The following is a 20,726-nucleotide window of genomic DNA, read 5'->3' on the forward strand; positions in this document are numbered from 1 at the left end:
TAATTGCATTTAAAAATCACTTGTTATTTTGTATAATTGTAAAATTATACAAAAGCTAGTTGACATTTAATCATTTAAGGCAAAATATATTTTATGTTTAACACAGTCCATGACTGTAGAATGGCTTTCGTTTTGCCATTGTGTGACAATTAGTTTTTAATCATTAAGCAGTTAAAAAAAAAATAATTTAGATTATGCAAACTCGGTAGCAACCCCTTTAGCCTTTGGATCTACTGAGCAGTGGAAAGAGCAAAGACCCTGAGCCAAATAAATATGTTTAGTTATGCATTACAGTTTTAATGCATTTAAATTTTACTGCAATATGTTTCAGATAGTAACAGGGCCATTAGTAATTTATTTTATTCTATAGTCTTCTATGTAATTATTACTCATATAATTATTTAAATGTGATGTGAAATGCAATACGCAGTCAAGTTCAATTACTGACCCGTGACAAAGTGATTTTAATTTACGGACCTAATATTCTTATCAGAAATGATAGATTTACATAATGTATTATTCAGCCTACATGAATATCCTTCCCAGAGGTCTGTTCTTTTATCGAGCTGATAGATCTTCAGCCATGTCCTTTGTAGGTGCAGGTGCACCTAATTCATTTTTTGTTAGAAATAATTGCTATAATTTGTGGTTAACTGTGGTCTGTTCATTAGACTAGACCGGATATTAACTCTACAACCAACAACCATAAACAAACAAAAAACACGACAGCAATACAAAGGTAAACAACCAACGAAGACCATTAGCACAAACTGAGTCATATTAATTTGCAACACAAGTCACATGATGGTATAATTTAGAGCCCACCATGCTACTATGGTACTGTTCTTTTATCCTCTGCTCAACTGTTAGCTTTAGCCATTTGATATTAATGCTCGGACGAATATGAAAATATGAAAAGCCAAATCTAATATTTGCTGAACAAATGCAATCCGTGGTTATACATACATTCCAGTGATAAAATAAATAAATACAAAAACAATTAGAGAGGAGCTTTGTTGTCTTTTCCTTCAAAAAAAACATGTAAGTTTCTTTTTAATGCCAATACATGATGGGTGTCTCTCTCACTCCTAATGTATCATATTATTAGTTGACATTGTAACTTTTAATCCTGTAAAATTTGAATCATGAAATAAAAGCCAGAAAATTCCATTTTAAAAAAAAGACATGTTTATGGGGCCTTATTACAAATGCAAAAAAAAAAAAAAAGTTAGGGATGCACGACATATGGTCTTTCACAGATATCTGATATGCCGGTATAAAACAATTCATTTGGCCAATACCAATATCGATATATACACTTTTTTTTCCACCTTATTTTAGCAGTCATCATGTCTCTTCTGTAGCAGAATTAACATTAACATTATGCATGCATTTATTGTGACAGCCCACCAGCAGATGAAGACATAAAATACAATGCTTTTCAGTGTATGTAACATTCATCCATTATGTAAAATAATAAAAATACTTCAACTCAGGGTTGATCTTTTTACATGTTTACTTTGTCAATGAAAAGAAGGAAAATCAGTTTGTGATATCAGCAGAAATCAGCATGTTGGGGAATTCCAATATTTCACTTCAAAGCCATATATCCATGGTATCTGGTGATACCGGTGTCGATATTATCCTGCATCCCTAAAAAAATATATTTTGAAAAAATCATTTGAATATATGGAAATCATTTTGTATCATATTTGATACAGATTTTTTCACATTTCACATTTTTTCCAAAACAGGAACGTCTTTACCACCTTGTAAGTGCAATGCAGTTGGCAGTAAACAAGTTTCTTTCCTTTTTTAGCCAAAGATGGACTTAATATTTCCCACAGAAGAAATTATTCAGAAAGCCATCCATGAGTGCACAAGATCTCTAGTTTGTGGTTGTAAAGTTTCATGAGACTGTAACTATCCTTGAGGTCACAATAGCTAATTTCATACAGTGAGGTCAAGTTTTAAATCAGTCTCACTAATTGCTACCATTAGCTGACACTGCTAGCGGTCTTGCAAGTTTGTAAGGGTCAAATACCTTTAGGACTACATTTGATACATACGTCTTCAACCCAATTTTACTACATAATGAGCAACAAAATATTAGGTAATGATGATAGTAATGATAATATTGAGTTGCTTCAATCAGGTAAATTTCCATAGTGAAGTATAAGTAACAATATAAAAGTCATTCTTACCGTAACCTTTTTAAAATGAGCAACGATTTCCCTGTAAAAAATCTGCAGGTAGGGTCAGGAAGTGGGGGCAGCCATCTTTGTTTTTGTACTCAAAGGACATACTTCGTCCACCAGAGGGCAGGTGACGTGTCCGATTGCATACAGCTGGATTTTCAGAAAAGTATTGTTAATGTGGATGACATGGAGGTTGCAGAAAGTCACGTATCAAATATACAAAAGGCATTATAAATGCATTCTGGAAGCCGTTTAGGTGTAAAATCTTTTAAATAGCTGTGCTCTCAACACCTTACACTCACGAATAACCGGGTTAAGATTTTTTTTTCCGGTCCGCTTTGAGAAACCTTTGCTTTTCACCTAAAGAATCAATTAAGTGATCAATAAAATATTTTTTATCCGCTTATGCAGGGTCAGGTTTGAGCATGATGTACTAACAACAAATAAAATCTAAAACCCACCTCCTCACCCACAAATAGCTGCACGATGAAAACTGACGATATTATTGGCGTCATTTGTTTCCGCTTGCTTCAAATGGACACACATGGAGTGGTTAGTAATGCAGGGCCAGCTGTGCCTCTGGCCACAGCGTTGGCATCTTTCTTCTTCAAATCTTCACTTCAAAGTTCCTCCGTGACTGCAAAGCCAGATTTGGCATGCCACAGCAAAAACATGATAAATATACCAGTAACGATAAGATGTCAGAGTTTTGATGTGATATCTTTGCACATCATCATCAGGAGTCATGTGAATTAACCTAATGCAGCATGTCATGCATTCTTTGGTGTGATTTGTGTAAGTGTGAGCATGAACAATGAAAACATGCAGGGCTACTTCCTATCCCGCTGTCGTCTTTGCACATCATAGATAGAGCTGTAAATGTCGCTGAGTTCAGAGGTGATGCCATCTGCTGTGATGCTGAAAGTCTGATGATTCATGGTTGACACGAGTCACAATGTCATAAATGATTGATTCATAAATGCACAGAAACGGATAAGACATTCAGATTTCTGATGCGAGGTCAGAAATGTTTCTGAAAATGCATCAAAGTATAATTATTGATTGGCCTACAGTATAAAGTATTAAGTATCTGAGGGATCTCTGCGGCTCTCTGATGTCTGTCTGACACACTGAGACAAGGCAAAACATAAAAAATTAAAAAAGCTTCACGTTGTTTTCAGTGTTCTTTTCATTGAAAAGTCCCTCATCTCCTCCCTGCCAGCATCATTTTGATCATCTAGGCTCTCTCTCAGATGAACAGTCTCTGGTTTGATCCCTCCAACATTTCTGTATTGTGCCAAAAATATCCATTAAAAAGGTACCAGACCCCTGCTTAGCCATTTCTGGGAGTAAGTGAGCCTAAATAAAACAAAACAAAACATAACAAAAACAAAAACTTGTAGACTCTGCTGAATGAAGCCATGCTGTGATAAAAAGTCACATTACATTAAAGGCCCCATGTGTAGGATTAAGGGGGATATATTGACAGAAACTGAATATATAATAAGCAGCCTTTCAGATCCACCCCTCGCTCCTCCACAGCTTCAGCCTTTTTTTCCCAGATATGGTCACTTCTGGTTCCAAAAACACCAATAGGGCAACAGCCAAAATACTGAACACAAACCTCCTAAGGATATCTTTGTTCCCTTATTATCAAGAGAAAAAAACAATCATAAAAAGTATCACTGCATTTGCTGCCAAACCATTGCCTCACTATAAATAAAAAAATTCTTTTCATTTTTGGTCAAATTCCCAAACAATTATGGAGATTAACAGACCATTGCCTTGGTTCTGTTTTCTTTTTTTTGTGCTTTGGTTGTTTATCGGTTTGCTTATTATAAAACAAAAATCACCCTTCATTCCAATTTATCTGAATAAAATGCCCTGTGTAAAAGTACACCAAGTTTTTTTGTCATCATACATCGTGCATGTTGACATGATATAGCTTTGTGTCAAAATGTAACATTTGCATTCTCATTTATGATAAATGCACTGCTTGCTGTTTTCCCTACAAAATAATGCACATAATATAGAAACATTTGAAATAAATGAAACATGACCTCCTTTTATTTACGTTGTTCTAATCATATTATGAATATGAATGATCCATAGCTCATCACTGAACCTCAAGGGGTTTTAATTGAAGAGTGAAACAGCTTCAAATTAATTATTTTAATGTTGCTAAACTGAAGACAGAGAAGGTGAAGGTTGAAATAGGAAGTTATGATAATTTTGTTCAGCTGTGACGCAAAGAGATTATTATGCGTTAATGGCGAGTTTCCTCTCATTCGCATATTAATCATAATGGAAGACATGCCAAATTAGGCCACTGGAGAGGGCTTATGCAACTTATTTTTCAAAGCAACTGTAGCATCTGCTCTTCATTGATGAAGTGTATCCTGATTCCAGAGAGACATAAATTTTCGTTCCAGCGGAAGTAGCTGTGATTTTGTTTGTCGGTATCTTTTCTTTCCAAGTAATCTAAATAATTTATAAGATCACTTATATAAGTTAACTTTGTGCCAAAGCCACTTTATTGTGGGTAGCCCTCAGGTCCTATAGAGCAGGCATGTCAAACTGGTCCACAAGGGGGCCGGTGTGGCTGCAGGTTTTTGTGCCAACCAACCAAGAGCACACAGTTTGACCAATCAACTGTCTGAAGACGGAGATCAGTTGATTAAATGAGTCAAGTCTGGTGTGCTGCTACTTGGTTGGAAACAAAACCTGCAGCCACACTGGCCCCCCTGTGGACCAGTTTGACATGCCTGCTATAGAGCCTCAGGTCAGCAGGCAAAAAAAGTTTATGCAGCATTATCACCAAACAGAGGGATTTCAAAGGGACCTTGATGTGATAACTATGAGGACTGATGCTGATTACATGTCACTCTAAAAAGACTAATGGTGGCATTTTCTTTTTGTTATTGGTGCAATTTCATTCCTTTCATAATCCTAATTACTTCCTTTTTATAGACAGAAAGTATTTCCTTCCTTCTTAGATCTTCAGTTTTTAGTAAAGGCAATATTGATGAGTACAACTACAACTACAAGCTTTGAAGGTTTTTTTACAGATCTATTTTAGACATGACCTTGACACAACCTTATTAGTCTAGTGTGTAGGATTTAGGGGGATATATTGGCAGAAACTAAATATAATATTAATAAGGATATTTTCGTTACTTTATAATCACCTGAAAAAAGGGATTGCTGTGTTTTGGTTTACCTTAGAATGAGCCTTTTAAATCTACTGGTCCTCTTCGACGGAGTCCACCATGTTGTTTCTATAGAAGCCCAGAATGGACAAACAAAACGTTGGTTCTAAATAGAGCCATTCGCATTTCAGCATCAGCCTACCTTTAGTTTTCCGACACACTCGACACATGGGAGAAGTTTCAACTCTAAAACCTCACTGTTAGATGCCACTAAATCCAACACACTGAACCTTTAAAGTGTTATTTCTGCTAGCCTTAACATCAACATCTTTAAAAGTACACTTCCAGCAGGTCTTTACTTGCTAATAGGTGTTATATCTATCTAATGAAAACTGTGAGCACAGTTGCTTGTTTGACATGTTCTTGTTGAGAGGAGGTCTCTCAGGTGGAACAAATTGAATTTTGTTTATATTCTGTCGGTGTTAGCTGCTGGTGTAACACTCTTTGACCAGTGGACTAGAAAGTCAATTTCAAAGGGAGATGTAATCTGTTAATTTATGCAAAACTGTGTCCTCTGTGTAGCCATCGCTATGACGCTGGTTCCTAATCCTTTAAGGGTAATCAGAGTGCTGACAACACACTCTACATGTAAACCCCATGATTATTGAACACTTTCTCTGCTGCAGTTTCTCCATCAAGTGGCAACATAATGAACTACAGACTAGTACACACCGTAAAAATTAGTGCTGTGATTATGAAGAGTCGGTTTATTTTGTATTTGCGAATGCCTGTTTTTTTTTCTTTCAAATCTTTCTCTTCTTCACTTTGATCAGCTCCCACTGAACCATCCATTATTTAAGAACGTAAACATAGCTTTTTCATATTTCACATCACTTAAAACTTGTTTGTTGTAGTTACTGACGTTAACTACTTGGCACTTGCAGTATCCTTGTTTAAAGTGTCTATATCTGTATAAAATGTATCAACAGTAATGACAATTTAAATCCAGCATTAGATGGGAATTTACCTTTTTCACATTGTCCATATATTTAAAAGCCTTAAAAAACCCACTGTCTCACGCAGATTCTTTATATGATCAACAAAGTCATACACACACACAATTTTAGGCTCAAGTGAGGCTATTAGTTATTTACACAATAGATTTCTGCATTTCTGTTTTGCACACTCTTTGAGTGTGCAAAACTCTCTCTCTTACTTGAGGCTTTGTTGGAAAAAGGTGACATCACCATGCACCAATCAGGATTAAGCAACATTTATCAAAATGTTGTGAAAGTTGTGGGATTTGTTGCTTTTATTTCTTGGCACTGTCAGTCAATACTGAGTTTCTTAGTATTAAACTTCTAATATCAACTACTGTAAGGATGTTTTTCTTCTCAGATAGCTTAAAAGGGACAGTTCAACCCCAAATCTGAAATACATTTTTACCTATTACCTGTGGTGCTATTTTATCGATCAAGATATGTGTAGGTTGCAGTGTTAGGGATAAATAATAAAATAAAAAATAAATAAATACATAAATAAATTTAAAAACTCAACAGCAATGTCTCTTTCCAGATATCATGACCTGGTTCTTTCTACTGTACTACACCCGTACACCCTATCACAGGGCAGAAGGAAGTGTACATCTACTGCTGGCTCACTTCGCTAATGTTACAGCTCAGCAAAGTAGGACGTCACTAATGTTCACATCTCAGGCTGCCACAGCGTAAAGCCCCTCATCCATGTACAGATGAACGCTCACACCGAGGCCAATAACTCCAACACTTGGCACCTCACACCAAAATAATCTTGACTGGTAAATCGCACCACAAGTAAAAGGAAAAATATGTATTTTTGATTTTGTTGTGAACTGTCCCTTTAAGTAATATAACTTTTAAATACTTTGAAACCAGAGAAACACAGGTTTTTGAAGTATGGTCAGTTTAAGTGACAACTAAGAAGATGCTTCCATTACATTACCTATTATCTTTTAGACTTCTAACATGTGATTCACGTTTCTATAATAACTTAATTCCAGATTCTAACGCCACAAATTAAAAAAAAAACAACTCACCCACAATATCAATTTCACAGAGCAATAATGGTTTTATTTGGATGCATGGGTTTTCAACATCCAGTCAGTGGTATGGTGTACATTACATCACAGGGTTTCAACCAATCAGACACTCATCAACAGACAGCATCACTAGACAAACAATTAAAGAGAAGTTAAACAGTGTGACAGCAACTCACACTCCGGTCCACACAACACAGTAGTCTGCTCTCTTACTGTGATGTCCCTTTTGAATATTAACTTACAGTCTCCTCATGCCAGCAGACCAACAGTATTAGCCATTTCAGCATACATTCCAGGAAAGAAAAATGTCTGAGTAACATCACATGTAGGGAGAAGGACAGCGCACCAGGTGCTTTATAACCTCTGCAAAAGGAGGGTCCACATCAGTTCTGCTGTTTCCAACAATACTGCAATGAAGGGAAGGAGCTAAATGGCAAGTTACGGCTCAACCACAGCACAGGCAGTTCACACACAATTAAAAAAGAAATGGGGGAAATATTCTGAGATGATTCTCCAGAACGTCACCAGCAGATACAGTAGTTCCTATTCTTCAGCGATCACCCCAAAAACAGACGAGCATTTCATGATGATTCTTTTGTAATTCATGAGAGGAATATCTTTACACCATGTATTCCTTGTGGCGGTTTGACAACTGAGTAGCAATCGAAAGTAAAGCTAAAAAAGCAACAGTTTATCATCAGTTTATAATAAACATGACAACTAATAGACAACATATCACAGTAAAAAAAGTAAATATAAAAGTCCAATAAAAATTGATGTTGTGCACAAAAGGCACTCAAATTTCCGGCTCCACTTACACAAGTGTCTATAAATAAAAAAAAAAACAAAACAACAGTCTAGTTAAATAGAACGATGATAATTTCACCTTTTTGAAATTGTGTGCTTTCTTCGTATTTCATACACATACACTTTTTTTTTTTTTTTGTATCTTCATAGATTTCAGGTGCAAAACTGTAACCAGGACAGACAAAGAGAACTATATGGATGAGCTCAGTGATTGTAATATTAGCTCCAGATCATAATGCCCATGTAAAGGTGACGGTATCCACTAGTACATCACATTAGAGGCAATACCAGCAGGAACCAGCAGAGGACGTGAGTGCACTGTCTAAATGCTGTATTGCCTTTTTTTTCTGGCTGCAGGATCTCTCTGCTTTTAAAAATCAGTCCATTGACAACAAGCAAACATATTCATGTATCTCACTGCAGAATACAGACCGACTGCAGAGTTGACAGTGGAATCAGAGCCTGGTTTACATGCTAATATTTAAGTTTATTTTACTCAATCAAGCATTATTCTTTTGCATTGCAATTTTAGCAACTGCTTAACTCATCATTCCTAATCCCTTTAAATGTTAAGGCCCATTTCTTTAAAAAATAAAAATAAAAAAAAATCCAATATTGAATTAATTTGTGCGTTTTACCAAGGCAAGGCACCACATACAGCCATTGTTTAACTGCCGCAGAGTATGAGTCAGACATTACAGCGCAAAACATGCAGAACAGAGCAGGCTCTTTGGGATGCGGATAACAAGGTCTCTGGACACGAGCTGCCAGAATGACGAGAGGTACAGTAGATATAAACACTGAAACGTTCTCTATTTAGTTTGCTTCCAACTGAAGTCAGAGCATGACTGTTAGCTTTCATCAAGGACAAGAAAAAAAGCAGGAAGGAAAGAAACTGAGATAGCTGCGATAACAGTATGTCACAACATCGACTTCTAAGTTTCCTCTGGGGTGAGCATCACATTTTGAATTTTGAAAGAGGAACTGTCAGAGGGTACTTTTCCATCCATATGTCTTACGCAATAATAAAATCACCCAAATTAGACATGAAGTGGCAACAGTTCAAGTTTTTTTTGTGAAAATGGGCGAGTGTGTCGAAAACAGAGAAAAAAATGTATTCAGCTTTTGTTGTCCATTCAACAAGATTCAGTTTTTTACATTACAGTTACCAAATGCATCCTAAGCACACAGGACAAGATTTGAACTCTATTTTACACAGTTAAAGAGTACATTTTTGGAGCTCACTGAAGATGATTAAAAGGTGGTTTGTGATCTTTACCATTCACAGCCAACCCGTTGCCTTTTTTTGTATTAGCCTGTACAAGATTTAACACTTAAAAAAATTACTAGCTATATTTTATGTACAGGTTTACCACAGGATTCCTACATTAGTTGATGCATTAGTTTTCTGCTTTTCATATACAGGACATAGAAAAAAAAAACAGGGAAGCAGACGCGTTGGGTCTGCCCACAGTCTGACCGTACGTGATGGTGGAAAATTGTTAAGTTCTGATTAGTAATGTGTCAGAGATCTTCATGCCATGATGCTTTTATCGTCAGCGGGGATGACTTCAGGTACAACATCTAGAGTACCACACACTCGGGCTGCACAATTAATCGAATATTAATCACAATCATGGTTTTGGCTTTGCACGATTAAATGAATATGACTGGCTGCAATATTGACAGCAGCAGTTTTGTTTCCATGGAAGAAGCACTAAATTCACATGAACAAGTCTTTTAAGTCTGATTTGATGCAGAGATTTGTTAATTAGCAGCAATGTAGCACAAGGTGAAAGTGCTCCTTTGATCCAAGTTTGGGTGAAAACATTTTGTACAATTTCTTCTAAGAGATGCCCTAAATTCAGCTAAAAAAAGGAACCTTATTTTAGTTTAGTTATTTAGTTATTTCAATGCAAACATTAATACATTAGCAGAAATGCAGCAAGACATTAAATTAAAAGCAGTGCTGTTTATTAAAATTAAAAGTGCAATAAAAATATTTTTTCTTTAAAAACAATGAATAATTGTGAGAAATAATAGTGATCTCAATATTGGTCAAAATAATAGTGATTATTGTTTTGGCCATAATTGTGCAGCCCGACCACACAGGTGGCAGATTTAAAATACCAAACTGTAAGATCCCCATGTAATAGTTTGTCAAATATTTAGACAACTGAAACTGCTTTTTTTTAGCCATCAAAATTTGGTTCACACTCATATTTTATGTTTACAATGATCATTTGAGAAAAACCCACATCATTAAAATTTTCTCAAAAATGCAAGTCTTTAACATTTTCCGTATTTTCTCCAAACTCTACATGCAGAAGTATATAATCTCACTAAGTTGTTACTTTGCTGAACATCCACTGTATTATAGTACAAACAGAAAGCATGGTGACTTCAAGTAAGTTTGTATGTACAGCCATAAGGCCTGCGACCTAAATGGTAACCAGACATGATATTTTAGCCTGAATGTTAACACCCGTCCTGATGAGGTGTTTCACCCACATCAGTAGAAGTGAGTGAAACATCAGCTGGACGACATGTGCGGAGTGGAAACTAAATGTCACACAAGTATTGCTTCACTTGCATTCATTGTATCTCTGAAACGAGAAATGGCCACAGATTTTCTTATTGAAACTGAGGTAAAACTGAAATACGTGTATTCTTAATCAAGTTTCAAAGAGAGTTGAGCTTTACGCTATCACACCTCTACAGCCTCTTCCACCGCTTTATCACCATGGTAACAAATTGTAGGCTTGCTTCAAGAGCTTCCTGAATATATGAATTAAGTCAGGCAGAAAACAGAGAAAAAAAATATCCATATCTGCTTTTCACACATCAGCACTCATTTCCATCAGCTTTACCCTGAAGCTTTTCAACCTTCCCATCCAGCAGATTCCACCTTTGCTACATGGTACCAGATTTATCTCCGGCATCACTGGGCGTATTCATATTAGAACCAGCAGCCGTACTGTTACTTGGAAACATCTTCTCAGTGGGAGTTACGGCAGGGCTGCCGACCCCTGAGGAGCTGGAGCTGCTTGAGCGGTGCTGGGTGGGAGGGGGGCGCACCGGTCTCATGGGTGGGGGGCGCAGCTGAGCCCCAGCCAGGCGGGCGGAGAGGGCGGGTTTGAAGGTGGTCATCATCTCAGAGGTGGAGCTGCTGCTGCGGCGCATGGCTGCATCCGGGTCACGGATCATGATGGTGTGCAAAGGACTGCCGGGCTCGGAGCTAACTGGGTTCTTCATGGGTTCCAGGGTGTCCAAAACCACGTCGGGAGCCTGCTTAACTGTGTTCTGTCGCTCCAGCTCACGGAGCTCATGAAGTGCTGTAGTCATCGTCTTCTCTATGTCCTGGTAGAGAAGAAGATGAAGATGAGGAGAAGAGAACAATAACAGCAGGTCAGTGAAACATGTAGCATTTAAAAACAACATTTAAAGCTCTGTTGCAAGTGGAGCAAGAAACTCTGGAGAAAGATGGCTGACTGCTGACAAACCACAAACCAAAAGCTTCGATACTCAACTATCTTTCTCCAAAGTAACATAAGGCACAATTCACATATATTAACATTATTAATATCAATTGTCAAATAAAGAATGTACAGGGTAAGATTTAGTCTATACTGTTAAACATTTTACTACAATTTCCAACATCTCCAGACACACACTGGTTTTCTATTAATTTCTGCAAACTTGAAAACCATTATGTAATCCATCATTATCAATTTCAAGTCAGCAATAACTTGTCAATGTTAGATTATTGTTGCATTACAGTATTACTATTGTAGTTTTATCATATCATATGGAAACCAAATTTAGATTGTGAAATTTTAGATTAACTTTAAGCAATTGTATTTTTTTTTTTCCATGTAAGAACTATTTTCTTTCTACAAAATTCCCTCCAAACAAATCATCGCACAGAAGAAAGGATGCTGAGACTTCTGTGAATAGACATTTCTGTTGAGTTGTTCAAGTGTGTATTTTTGGCACTTTGAGTGATGTCTGGTTCCACTGTATTGGAGGAAAGGCAGACATCTCTACGGCTGAAATCTCCAAAACTCTGAAACTCGCACCAAAACAATCTATATTGATAAGTAGCACTGCAAGTAAGAGGACAAATGTGTATTTTTTATTTTGGGGCAAAATATCCCTTTAAGGAACATGATGAACATCTGATGTTTGGATTGTGTTTGAATCTAATGGCCGCAGTCATTAGCTGATGAGGACCATTTGGTGCTGAACATTCAGAGCTAGTTATCTTGTTATTCAGTTCCAGGCCTCTGTGACCTTGAGGTGCGTCTATCTCCCAGCTGCAGTCTGACCCTGACATTTATTTCTGGTCCCAGCTGCTTCTCTCAGATTGACAGCTTCATGGGGGGGTCTGGCTCTGTTCTGACAAACCGTCTAAATCCTCTTAGATGCTATAATTGCCTGACACGTGTGGCACTGGAACCACTGAGCCGCCAAACATAAAGATGTAAACAAATTAAACCAAAAGAGACAACTTCTGTTAATATCATTTTTTAATCTTATTTTTTCATCAGTTTTTTGGGGCATTTTTGCCTTTATTTACTGAGGAAAGTGTAGAAATGGGCTGAGAGAGAGAAACGGGTATAACATGTAACAAAGGTCGCAGCACTGAAGTCATATTGCATTTGCTGTACCCACTCTTCTCCTCATCTGTTTTGCCTCTACCTTAAATTTCCCACCTTACCTCAGCCAGAGCTTCAGTCTCCAGCGATTTGTGATCCCCGAGGCTGCTGTGACGAGTGGCCCCTGGCACTGGTCTCAGAGGGTGGCCCTCAGGATAAGCTTTCCTGTCTGGGTAGTTAATGCTTCCTGCACTCCCAAAGGTACCAAGGCGCCTCTTCTCTGGGCTCTCCATACGGCCCTTGCTGATGGACACCTTGTGGGGGCTGCTGGGACAGGCTGCAGCCCGTGGCGGAGTGTCGGCCACTCTGGTTGGGCTGTGGGTCTCTGTGCCACTCCGACGACGAGGGATTGCAGCTCCATCGGACCGTAGCCGTACCCTGCAGAGTTGGACCCGATCAGACCAATCGTCAAAAAGGAGAACTCCAATATAACAAACTCAATAAACTTAATTACGTTTTTTTTTTTTTTTTTTAAAGAAAGGTGATTTTAAAATAGTTTTTACCTCCCCGTGACTCCTCCGAAGTTATAATCTGGTGATTGTTCACATGGTGACGGGGCATCATTTTTGGATGAACCCTTGTCATCCAGCAGCGGTCCACTGCTCGCTTCACTATCCGCTTTCTGGCTGAGGTTATCTGAAAAAGCATCATCCCTGCGAGAGCAGAGGTGACACGCATACAAGCACGCATGTTTACCTACAGTAAGAACATTTTAAAGGAATATTCAGCATAACTCTGTCCAACTCCAAAGTTCAGTGTGATGTTGTCAGCTTTACTGGTGACGGTTTGAAACATGGGTGAGAGAAAAACTTTACACAAGATAAACAACAAGACACATTTTGCTGTTACTCACAGGTCTTGGACCACAATGTACTGATGTGGGATGAGGCCATCCACGCCATTGTGGCGGCCCTCCCACCAGTCTTCAGATGCCCGGTGATACAGAAGCAGAGACGCTCCCTTTTTGAAGGACAGCTCTCTGGGAGTGCGTCCCACATAGTCAAACTTGGCGATGGCCTCGATCTGTTCCACTTCTGAAACATTAACAGACATCAACAAATAGTTTATTGATAGACTCAACATGGCTGTGATCAACAACATAATTCACAATCCAAGATTAACTAAGTATAGTAGATATCAAGTCATTGTTTTTTTTAAGTCACAAGTTAGTCTCAAGTCTTTGCACTAGTCTTTGCTCCTAAACAAGTCATTATGCACTCCAAATGCCAATATTACAAATACAAAAATCATGAATGCCTTTTTAAAATGTGTATTTATTCTTTTAAAACAAACTTGCTGTAAGTTGTTGCATCTTCGTCAGTTATTTTTGACCTGAACATTTTGTATACTACAGTTAGTTTTTTGTCAACCACTGAGTAGTTTTATATGCAAACAAATTTAGCTTTGTATCTTTTTTTCACGGGGGCCCTTCTGTGCGGAGTTTGCATGTTCTCCCCGTGTCTGCGTGGGTTCTCTCCGGGGTCTCCAGCTTCCTCCCGCAGTCCAAAGACATGCAGGTCAGGTTGATTGGTGACTCTAAATTGCCCTTATGTGTGACTGTGAGCGTGTATGTTTGTCTGTCTATATGTGTCGGCCCTGCGAGAGTCTGTCCACGGTGTACGCTGCCTTCCGCCCTATGACAGCTGGGATTGGCTCCAGCCCCCCTGCGACCCTTACGAGGACAAGCAGTTACGGAAAATGAATGAATGAATGAATGAATCTTTTTTTTTCAAACTGGTGCTTACTAATGTGACATTAGTTCTTCGTGGTTTTCTCCTGCAACTTCATGCTGTTGGATTGGTTGAAACAAAGTGGAAAATCTTAAGAATGAATTGCATTAATGTTAGCTGATTAAGGAAATTAAAGGAAATTAATTGATTTGTGGCACACTTTTTAAATGACATACACTTTCATCGTTGGACTTAGGGGAGAGTATCAAGCATTTTCAAGTCAAACGACTCAGTGTCGTTGTGACTCAAGTCCACGCCCCAGGTATATATGTATAGTACTATGCTTATGATTATTATTATCTATTGATCTTGAATTTCTTATTTAGCTTTCGCGGCATTGACATCATTGCTATGATTCAGTACATGAAGCCTCAGTTTACACTGCAAACCCCTCAGACATAGTACAGAGTAACAAAAATTTAATATAACACACGTTTGGAGAAATGACTTACCACTAATTATTGAATGCAGCCATTACTGTTTAAACATTTTCACCTTAGAATCATAACATTTTATCTTACATCTTTGTGAAAATTGAGTTATTCATATATTCTTATTCTGTGACAACTTTTTAACATTATGTGATTTTTTAAAAAACTTTTTATTTAGAAAACAAAAAGGTTCATATCATTTTTGCAACTAGGAATGCAAAAATGTTGAAACTCAATATCTAATAAAATTAGAATTCTAACCTTTTGACAGCTTGCATGGAAAATATATATTTTAGGTCACAACAAGTCTGATAAAGTGAGATTTTTGCCTAAATTTAAAATGATAATTGTCTGCAGTGCAACGTGCCAGTCAGCAGGGGTCAGTCAGGGTTAACTGTCTGGTTAACTGCAATCAGCTCTCACCAAGAAAACTCAGTTTTGCACCCCTCTGCTAGGTTTTATTTAAAAGAAGAAAAAAAAACTTACACGAGGGGTGCAAAGATATGAACGGACAGACATCGTTGTGAATGAATAGAGATAAAAAGCAGTTTTGTTCAGATTTAGTTAAAGTTCCAAAGTAATGACAAAACAAAAAGGTACAGCATATTTACTTGGTTCTTAATCTGACACCAACTGAACTGCTGACAAAGACAAATACAGAAACTACAGTGCAACACCAGAGCACATAATGTCACATAAGAGTCTACAGCAGGCAGCCAGCCTTTGTTGTCTTCTTCCAAGTAAGAGCAAGAAAAGAAAGAAAGGGTCAGCACTCATTAAAACACACAGCCAAACAGCACAGAAATGCAGCTAAACGACAGGGTTACCCCAGTCTGACCTCACACACTCCATACTTTATAGAACTGTCCAATGACTCTTCACAGACGGCGCAGGAGATATTATTTTGTGTATTACCCGTGTTTTGGCTTTTGTGCCTGGCCCAGTTATGCATTCAAAGCTCAGAGGAGAATTGGGGAAATACTGCACAAAGGAGAAAGTCTCTGGAGAATTGCTGACTAACACTGAACAAAGAGCGAGCAGGGGAGCAGGCAGAGGGAGGGAGGGGGAGAGAGAGGAGAGAGACTCGCACACACAGAAAGACAGATCAAAGAGGCAGTGCTGCATGCCAACACTGTTTACTCAACTTGCCTTCAGCTTCAAACATCACATAAGCCTTTGCAATCATAAGCTGTTGCAGTGCAAACCTCACTCACCTCACAGTCAAACGCACTTAATAAAAAAGGTCAGGCTGCACAGCCTTCATATCCACACAGACCACCAAAAATGACATCACATACATTCTCATGTGAACGCCATGTACCATTTGCTAAGATGTGACTTCTCTTTGATTTTCAGTATTTTGAGTGCAAACTAACATAAAATGGTAAGTCTTGATATATGCTGTGGTGTCAAAGAAAATAATGGCGACATATTACTCCAGCTCTGATAGCTCCATAGCAACAGTTTACATGGATACTCACATCACATGCAGTAAAACAGTAAAAATGACCTGCATGAACAAACAACATTGAGACCCATGCTGGCAGCTTCATGAGGCTGTTTGTAGGCGCAGTGGTGCTTTGGGGCTAAAAAATAAGGTCAGCATGCTAATATGCTGACAAATGTACTAACATGCTCATGTTAGGCAGGTTAAATGTGTCATGTTGACCAACTTATCTTAATGTGTCAGCATTTGTGTTGTCATGATAGTGGAATTTCCAACTTTGATACAATAACTAGAAAAATAATGTTATTTGATAACATTTTCAATTTCACAAGGGAAAATTAATATTGAGGAAATACAAGTTACATTTTTTATTAAAAGCGATAAATATTACCAGACAACAAGGACTTTTCTTGTTTTAGTTGTTTTCAGAAAACAGCAGAATGACAGCACTAAATAAACATTAACAATAAGAGATGGTGAGACAGTACAGCTGGTGCAGGTGTATTGATACTGTGAAAAATGAGTATTGAAATGGTCTCAATATTCAGAATAGATATTAGGGCTGGGGGTTAAGGAAAAAATCAAAAGTCTCAATATTTTTGACGTCATACTGCGATATCGATATTGTGATAATATTGTAGGGTGGACTATTGTTGCTTTCAGAAAATATTTAAACTTACAAGGAGTTTTTAAAGTTTTTTTTATATTTATCAGTAATGTTGATAATGACTGTGTGGGTAAAGGGCAACTCAGAAAATTACATCAAGAGACAACCAAAAGACAACACTTAAAATATTACGATATCCAAAAGTCTCATACTTAGACTCATATCACAGTATTGATATAATATTGATGTATTGCCCAGCCCACATAGATATGTATGGATAAATCAATATTTTTGACAATACTTTTTAGTAAGCTGAATTACTAATTAACACTAAACACATCACACAGCCACAGAGACTATTAGTTATGCTATCAGTTTTTCAGGTATTTGGTAATGAAGCACAGTACTGCACATAATGAAATTTCAACGCCATTCTGGCATTAGATGGAGTCAGGAAATCAACAAAATATCCAGAGGGGAATATGAATATCTGTACCGCCTTCACGGCCTTCTAACCAATTGTTGTGGGGACATTGTCAACAGCACAAATGTCAACATGCTGGTGGCACTACAGGTAAAGTCAAATAATCACCAAGTCAGTATGATTTATCCCGTGGGCACAGTGAACATGAAAACCACATTTCATGGCAATCCATTCAAAGGTTTTTGAGACATTTCAGTCTTGAACAGGCTGGCAAACAGCTATACCTGGAGTGATGCATGAGTAATAACAAAATGAAAAATGACTACTATGACATACTGACCTTCATCACTGGTGTGTGGTTCAGTTCCATTGTCAGCCTCGTCAATGGTACCTGGTTCACTGTGTGGGCTGTCGCTGTGGGAGGAAATGGAAAGAGCAAGTCATCACTATGTACACATTGGATTCATGAACATAATATAAGGTAACACAGCTTATTCTTTTAAACCTTCAACAAAGAGAACAGTAGTCTGAACATAACTACCTGTTCACTGCCGATACTCACCAGTACTCCTCCCCCCCAGTCATGCACTTTTCATACACTGGGCCGTCCAGCTCACGCTGATTGGGAAAGATGAGCTCATGGTGGATGATGATGGTCTTGATGACCTCGTTCACATGAGCCTGGCACGCTACAGGATCCTGTCCATCAGGGATTGGCATCAGTGTTGGACCAAAGCAGATTGCCAAATTGTATGGATCCATCATGTTCTCATCACTGTACTGGGAGAGGCTGAGGGACACAGCAGGCAGAGCATTGTGAATTTAATGATGTAAGCAAACATTTAACCTAAATACTGTAGCTATATATTAAGCTGTTGTCTTATGGAAGTCTGGATTAAAAGATCTGTCGATCCAATTGGGAATGATAAGGCTACGTTACCATTGTGTACTTTTGTTCTTAAACTACCCTTTGTCATGTTGTCGAGAACTTCTATAAAATGCTAGTATTAAAAAAATAGTCTATGTGATGAATGTGTGAGAAATCAGCACCAACCAGCAGAGCAGAAGCAAAATAATTAATTGTTTGCAGTCATAATCCTAGTCCACTGGGGAATTTAAGTCCAAAATCCACACTTCTTTTGGCTCTGTTTTTGGTCTCCACCAACACCTCAGGGGAATATCTGACACTTCACTTGCTAATTGCTCCACTATGTTCACCACTTATCTATTTGTTGTTTGTTGCTGGGCACGTACGTACCCCTGGTTTTAAAGCACTCACACTGAAAACTGCCAGTGATGCAGCCAAAAATAAGACTGACCACAAGACAAAAGATGAGAGCCGGAAAACCACAACATTGAGCTTAAAGATGCTGAGGTGATTTCTGTTTCTGTGGGTTCATCACATTTTGTGATCCTGTTCACATATAAGTAGTCATATGGTCTATTGAAAAAAACAGCAACTTAAAAATATCTATTATAGCTCCTTTGTGATCAATCCCATAGTGCCTGTAAATGAACTACAGTATGTACTTGACACATCTCATACAGAGTCAGAGTCGGGCTTCAACTGAACACAGTTTTGACATACAGTATTACATGCTTCATTGCACTGCTTAGTTAGACATTTGCTGAAAGAGCGCTCTGATCAGCCAACCCCTTAAACAAATCAACTCAGCCAGCACATGCCACAGCCCACTCTGGGTAACCAAATCATTCAGTGCTGCAAGAGGAAGTCATAATCAGTCCTTGCACATTATCAACAAGCTAAAGCTGAGCAGTAAAACCACAGCTGGAACAGCTCCATCATTGAAGGGGGTATAGAAGAGCAGAGTGAAACCTTCAGTATGAAATCAAACTCTTTGTTCTGCAGGCAAACCCTGTAAGAGGAGCATTAATAACATCCATTATAAAAGGACAGGTATACTACTTCAGCGAAGGCATGAGTTTCCAAGCACATAAATAACTCCTAAAATGCTGCAGACAGATGTAGCAATAAATAGCAGGTGTTCTTTTTTTATATATACTTTTGTATCTTGTTTTTCACCTGGCTGTAGCTGTTCTGTTTGTTAAACGTGGATTTACATTACGATCTTTACGTTTAATATTTGATGACATCACTGATGTCTGTGCAAGGAATAAACTCTCTTTTACAAGTTTGTCTGTATACATCAGGACGTGCAGCTTAAAATGTAATACGAATCAGTGCAGACTTACTGATTGAGAAAAGCAAAAAGGTATCTCATGACGATTATGATGGTGCGAGACAGAGTCACAATAATCTGCTGGATGTGATGCGCTCTCTCGGCTCCAGACTCCAGCTCTGAAACACAAAGCACAGAGATAGAGAAGTGTACCAACAGTGATTTACACTGCAATGAACAAGAGAAATATGGCCTATAAACTTTTATATATGTGGGCATCAGCCTTTAACAACACTGTCCACTGAAATATAATATATATACCAAACCCTAGCAGAGAGAATGGATCAAAGTGAGCAAAAGCAAAATGCAGAGAAGCTTCTGAAAACTGTTATTTGACACTTTAATAGATGCCCCCCTCCTGCCTTTCACCAGACCCCTAAGGCACACTGAGTGATCAAACTATTACTGTAGAAACAGCGGGGAAATGATTCTGTGGTGAACTTGCACACGGCCGTCTGATGCGGCCCACACTCTTCTCGTCCTACTGGCTTTCTGTTAAATCTCAGCCCCGCTGCTGAGATTGCTTCCATGTGCTGCACTGCATGCCTTTCTCCTCTTCAATAGAGCTGAGTTTCTAAGAAACTGCAAGGTGTGTTTTTTCTTTTCTGTTCAATCAGTCTGCTCACGACTGCAATGGCTTTGAATATTTTGTGTTGTGCGTGACTCACTGATGGTGGAGATGAAGTCCAGGAAGCGCTCCTTTGGGAAGAGGGGGTTCTCCAGCCCTCTGAAGTACAGCTTCAGCACCCCTGCCACTGAGTTGATATCATGGTCATTCTGGTCATCAATCAAGGGATCTTCACCTAAGTGATAGAAATATAAGTGCTTTCAGTGCTGACATTTAATGGGCTCATGACATTTTAAGGAACAGTGTGTAAGATTTAGGGGGATTTAGTGGCATCTAGTGGTGAGGATTGCAGATTGCAAACAGCTGAAACATGAGAGAATTCTTTCAGCGTTCATTGTTCAGGAGATTTTTACCTGAAGACGGATTATT

At 38.3% G+C, this 20,726-nt stretch overlaps 1 protein-coding gene across 2 annotated transcripts in view; it reads right to left on the minus strand.

The window, feature by feature from the left end:
• Positions 1-7,429: 7,429 nt before the first annotated feature.
• srgap3 (SLIT-ROBO Rho GTPase activating protein 3) overlaps positions 7,430-20,726 on the minus strand; it is a 75,446-nt gene continuing 62,149 nt past the window's right edge. For both annotated transcript variants that reach the window (XM_042504357.2, XM_042504350.2), the window contains exons 15-22: positions 20,398-20,532; positions 19,743-19,848; positions 18,091-18,318; positions 17,869-17,942; positions 13,743-13,923; positions 13,393-13,542; positions 12,952-13,267; positions 7,430-11,591 (exon numbers count right to left, since the gene is read on the minus strand). In XM_042504357.2, the coding sequence (XP_042360291.1) occupies positions 11,145-11,591; positions 12,952-13,267; positions 13,393-13,542; positions 13,743-13,923; positions 17,869-17,942; positions 18,091-18,318; positions 19,743-19,848; positions 20,398-20,532 (1,637 nt within the window). In that variant the 3' untranslated portion in view covers positions 7,430-11,144. The remainder of the gene's footprint in view (positions 11,592-12,951; positions 13,268-13,392; positions 13,543-13,742; positions 13,924-17,868; positions 17,943-18,090; positions 18,319-19,742; positions 19,849-20,397; positions 20,533-20,726) is intronic.

The sequence above is a fragment of the Plectropomus leopardus genome, chromosome 2, assembly GCF_026936395.1.
Source record: "Plectropomus leopardus strain MGB_pleo_1.0 chromosome 2, ASM2693639v1, whole genome shotgun sequence".
NCBI classification, from domain to species: domain Eukaryota; kingdom Metazoa; phylum Chordata; class Actinopteri; order Perciformes; family Serranidae; genus Plectropomus; species Plectropomus leopardus.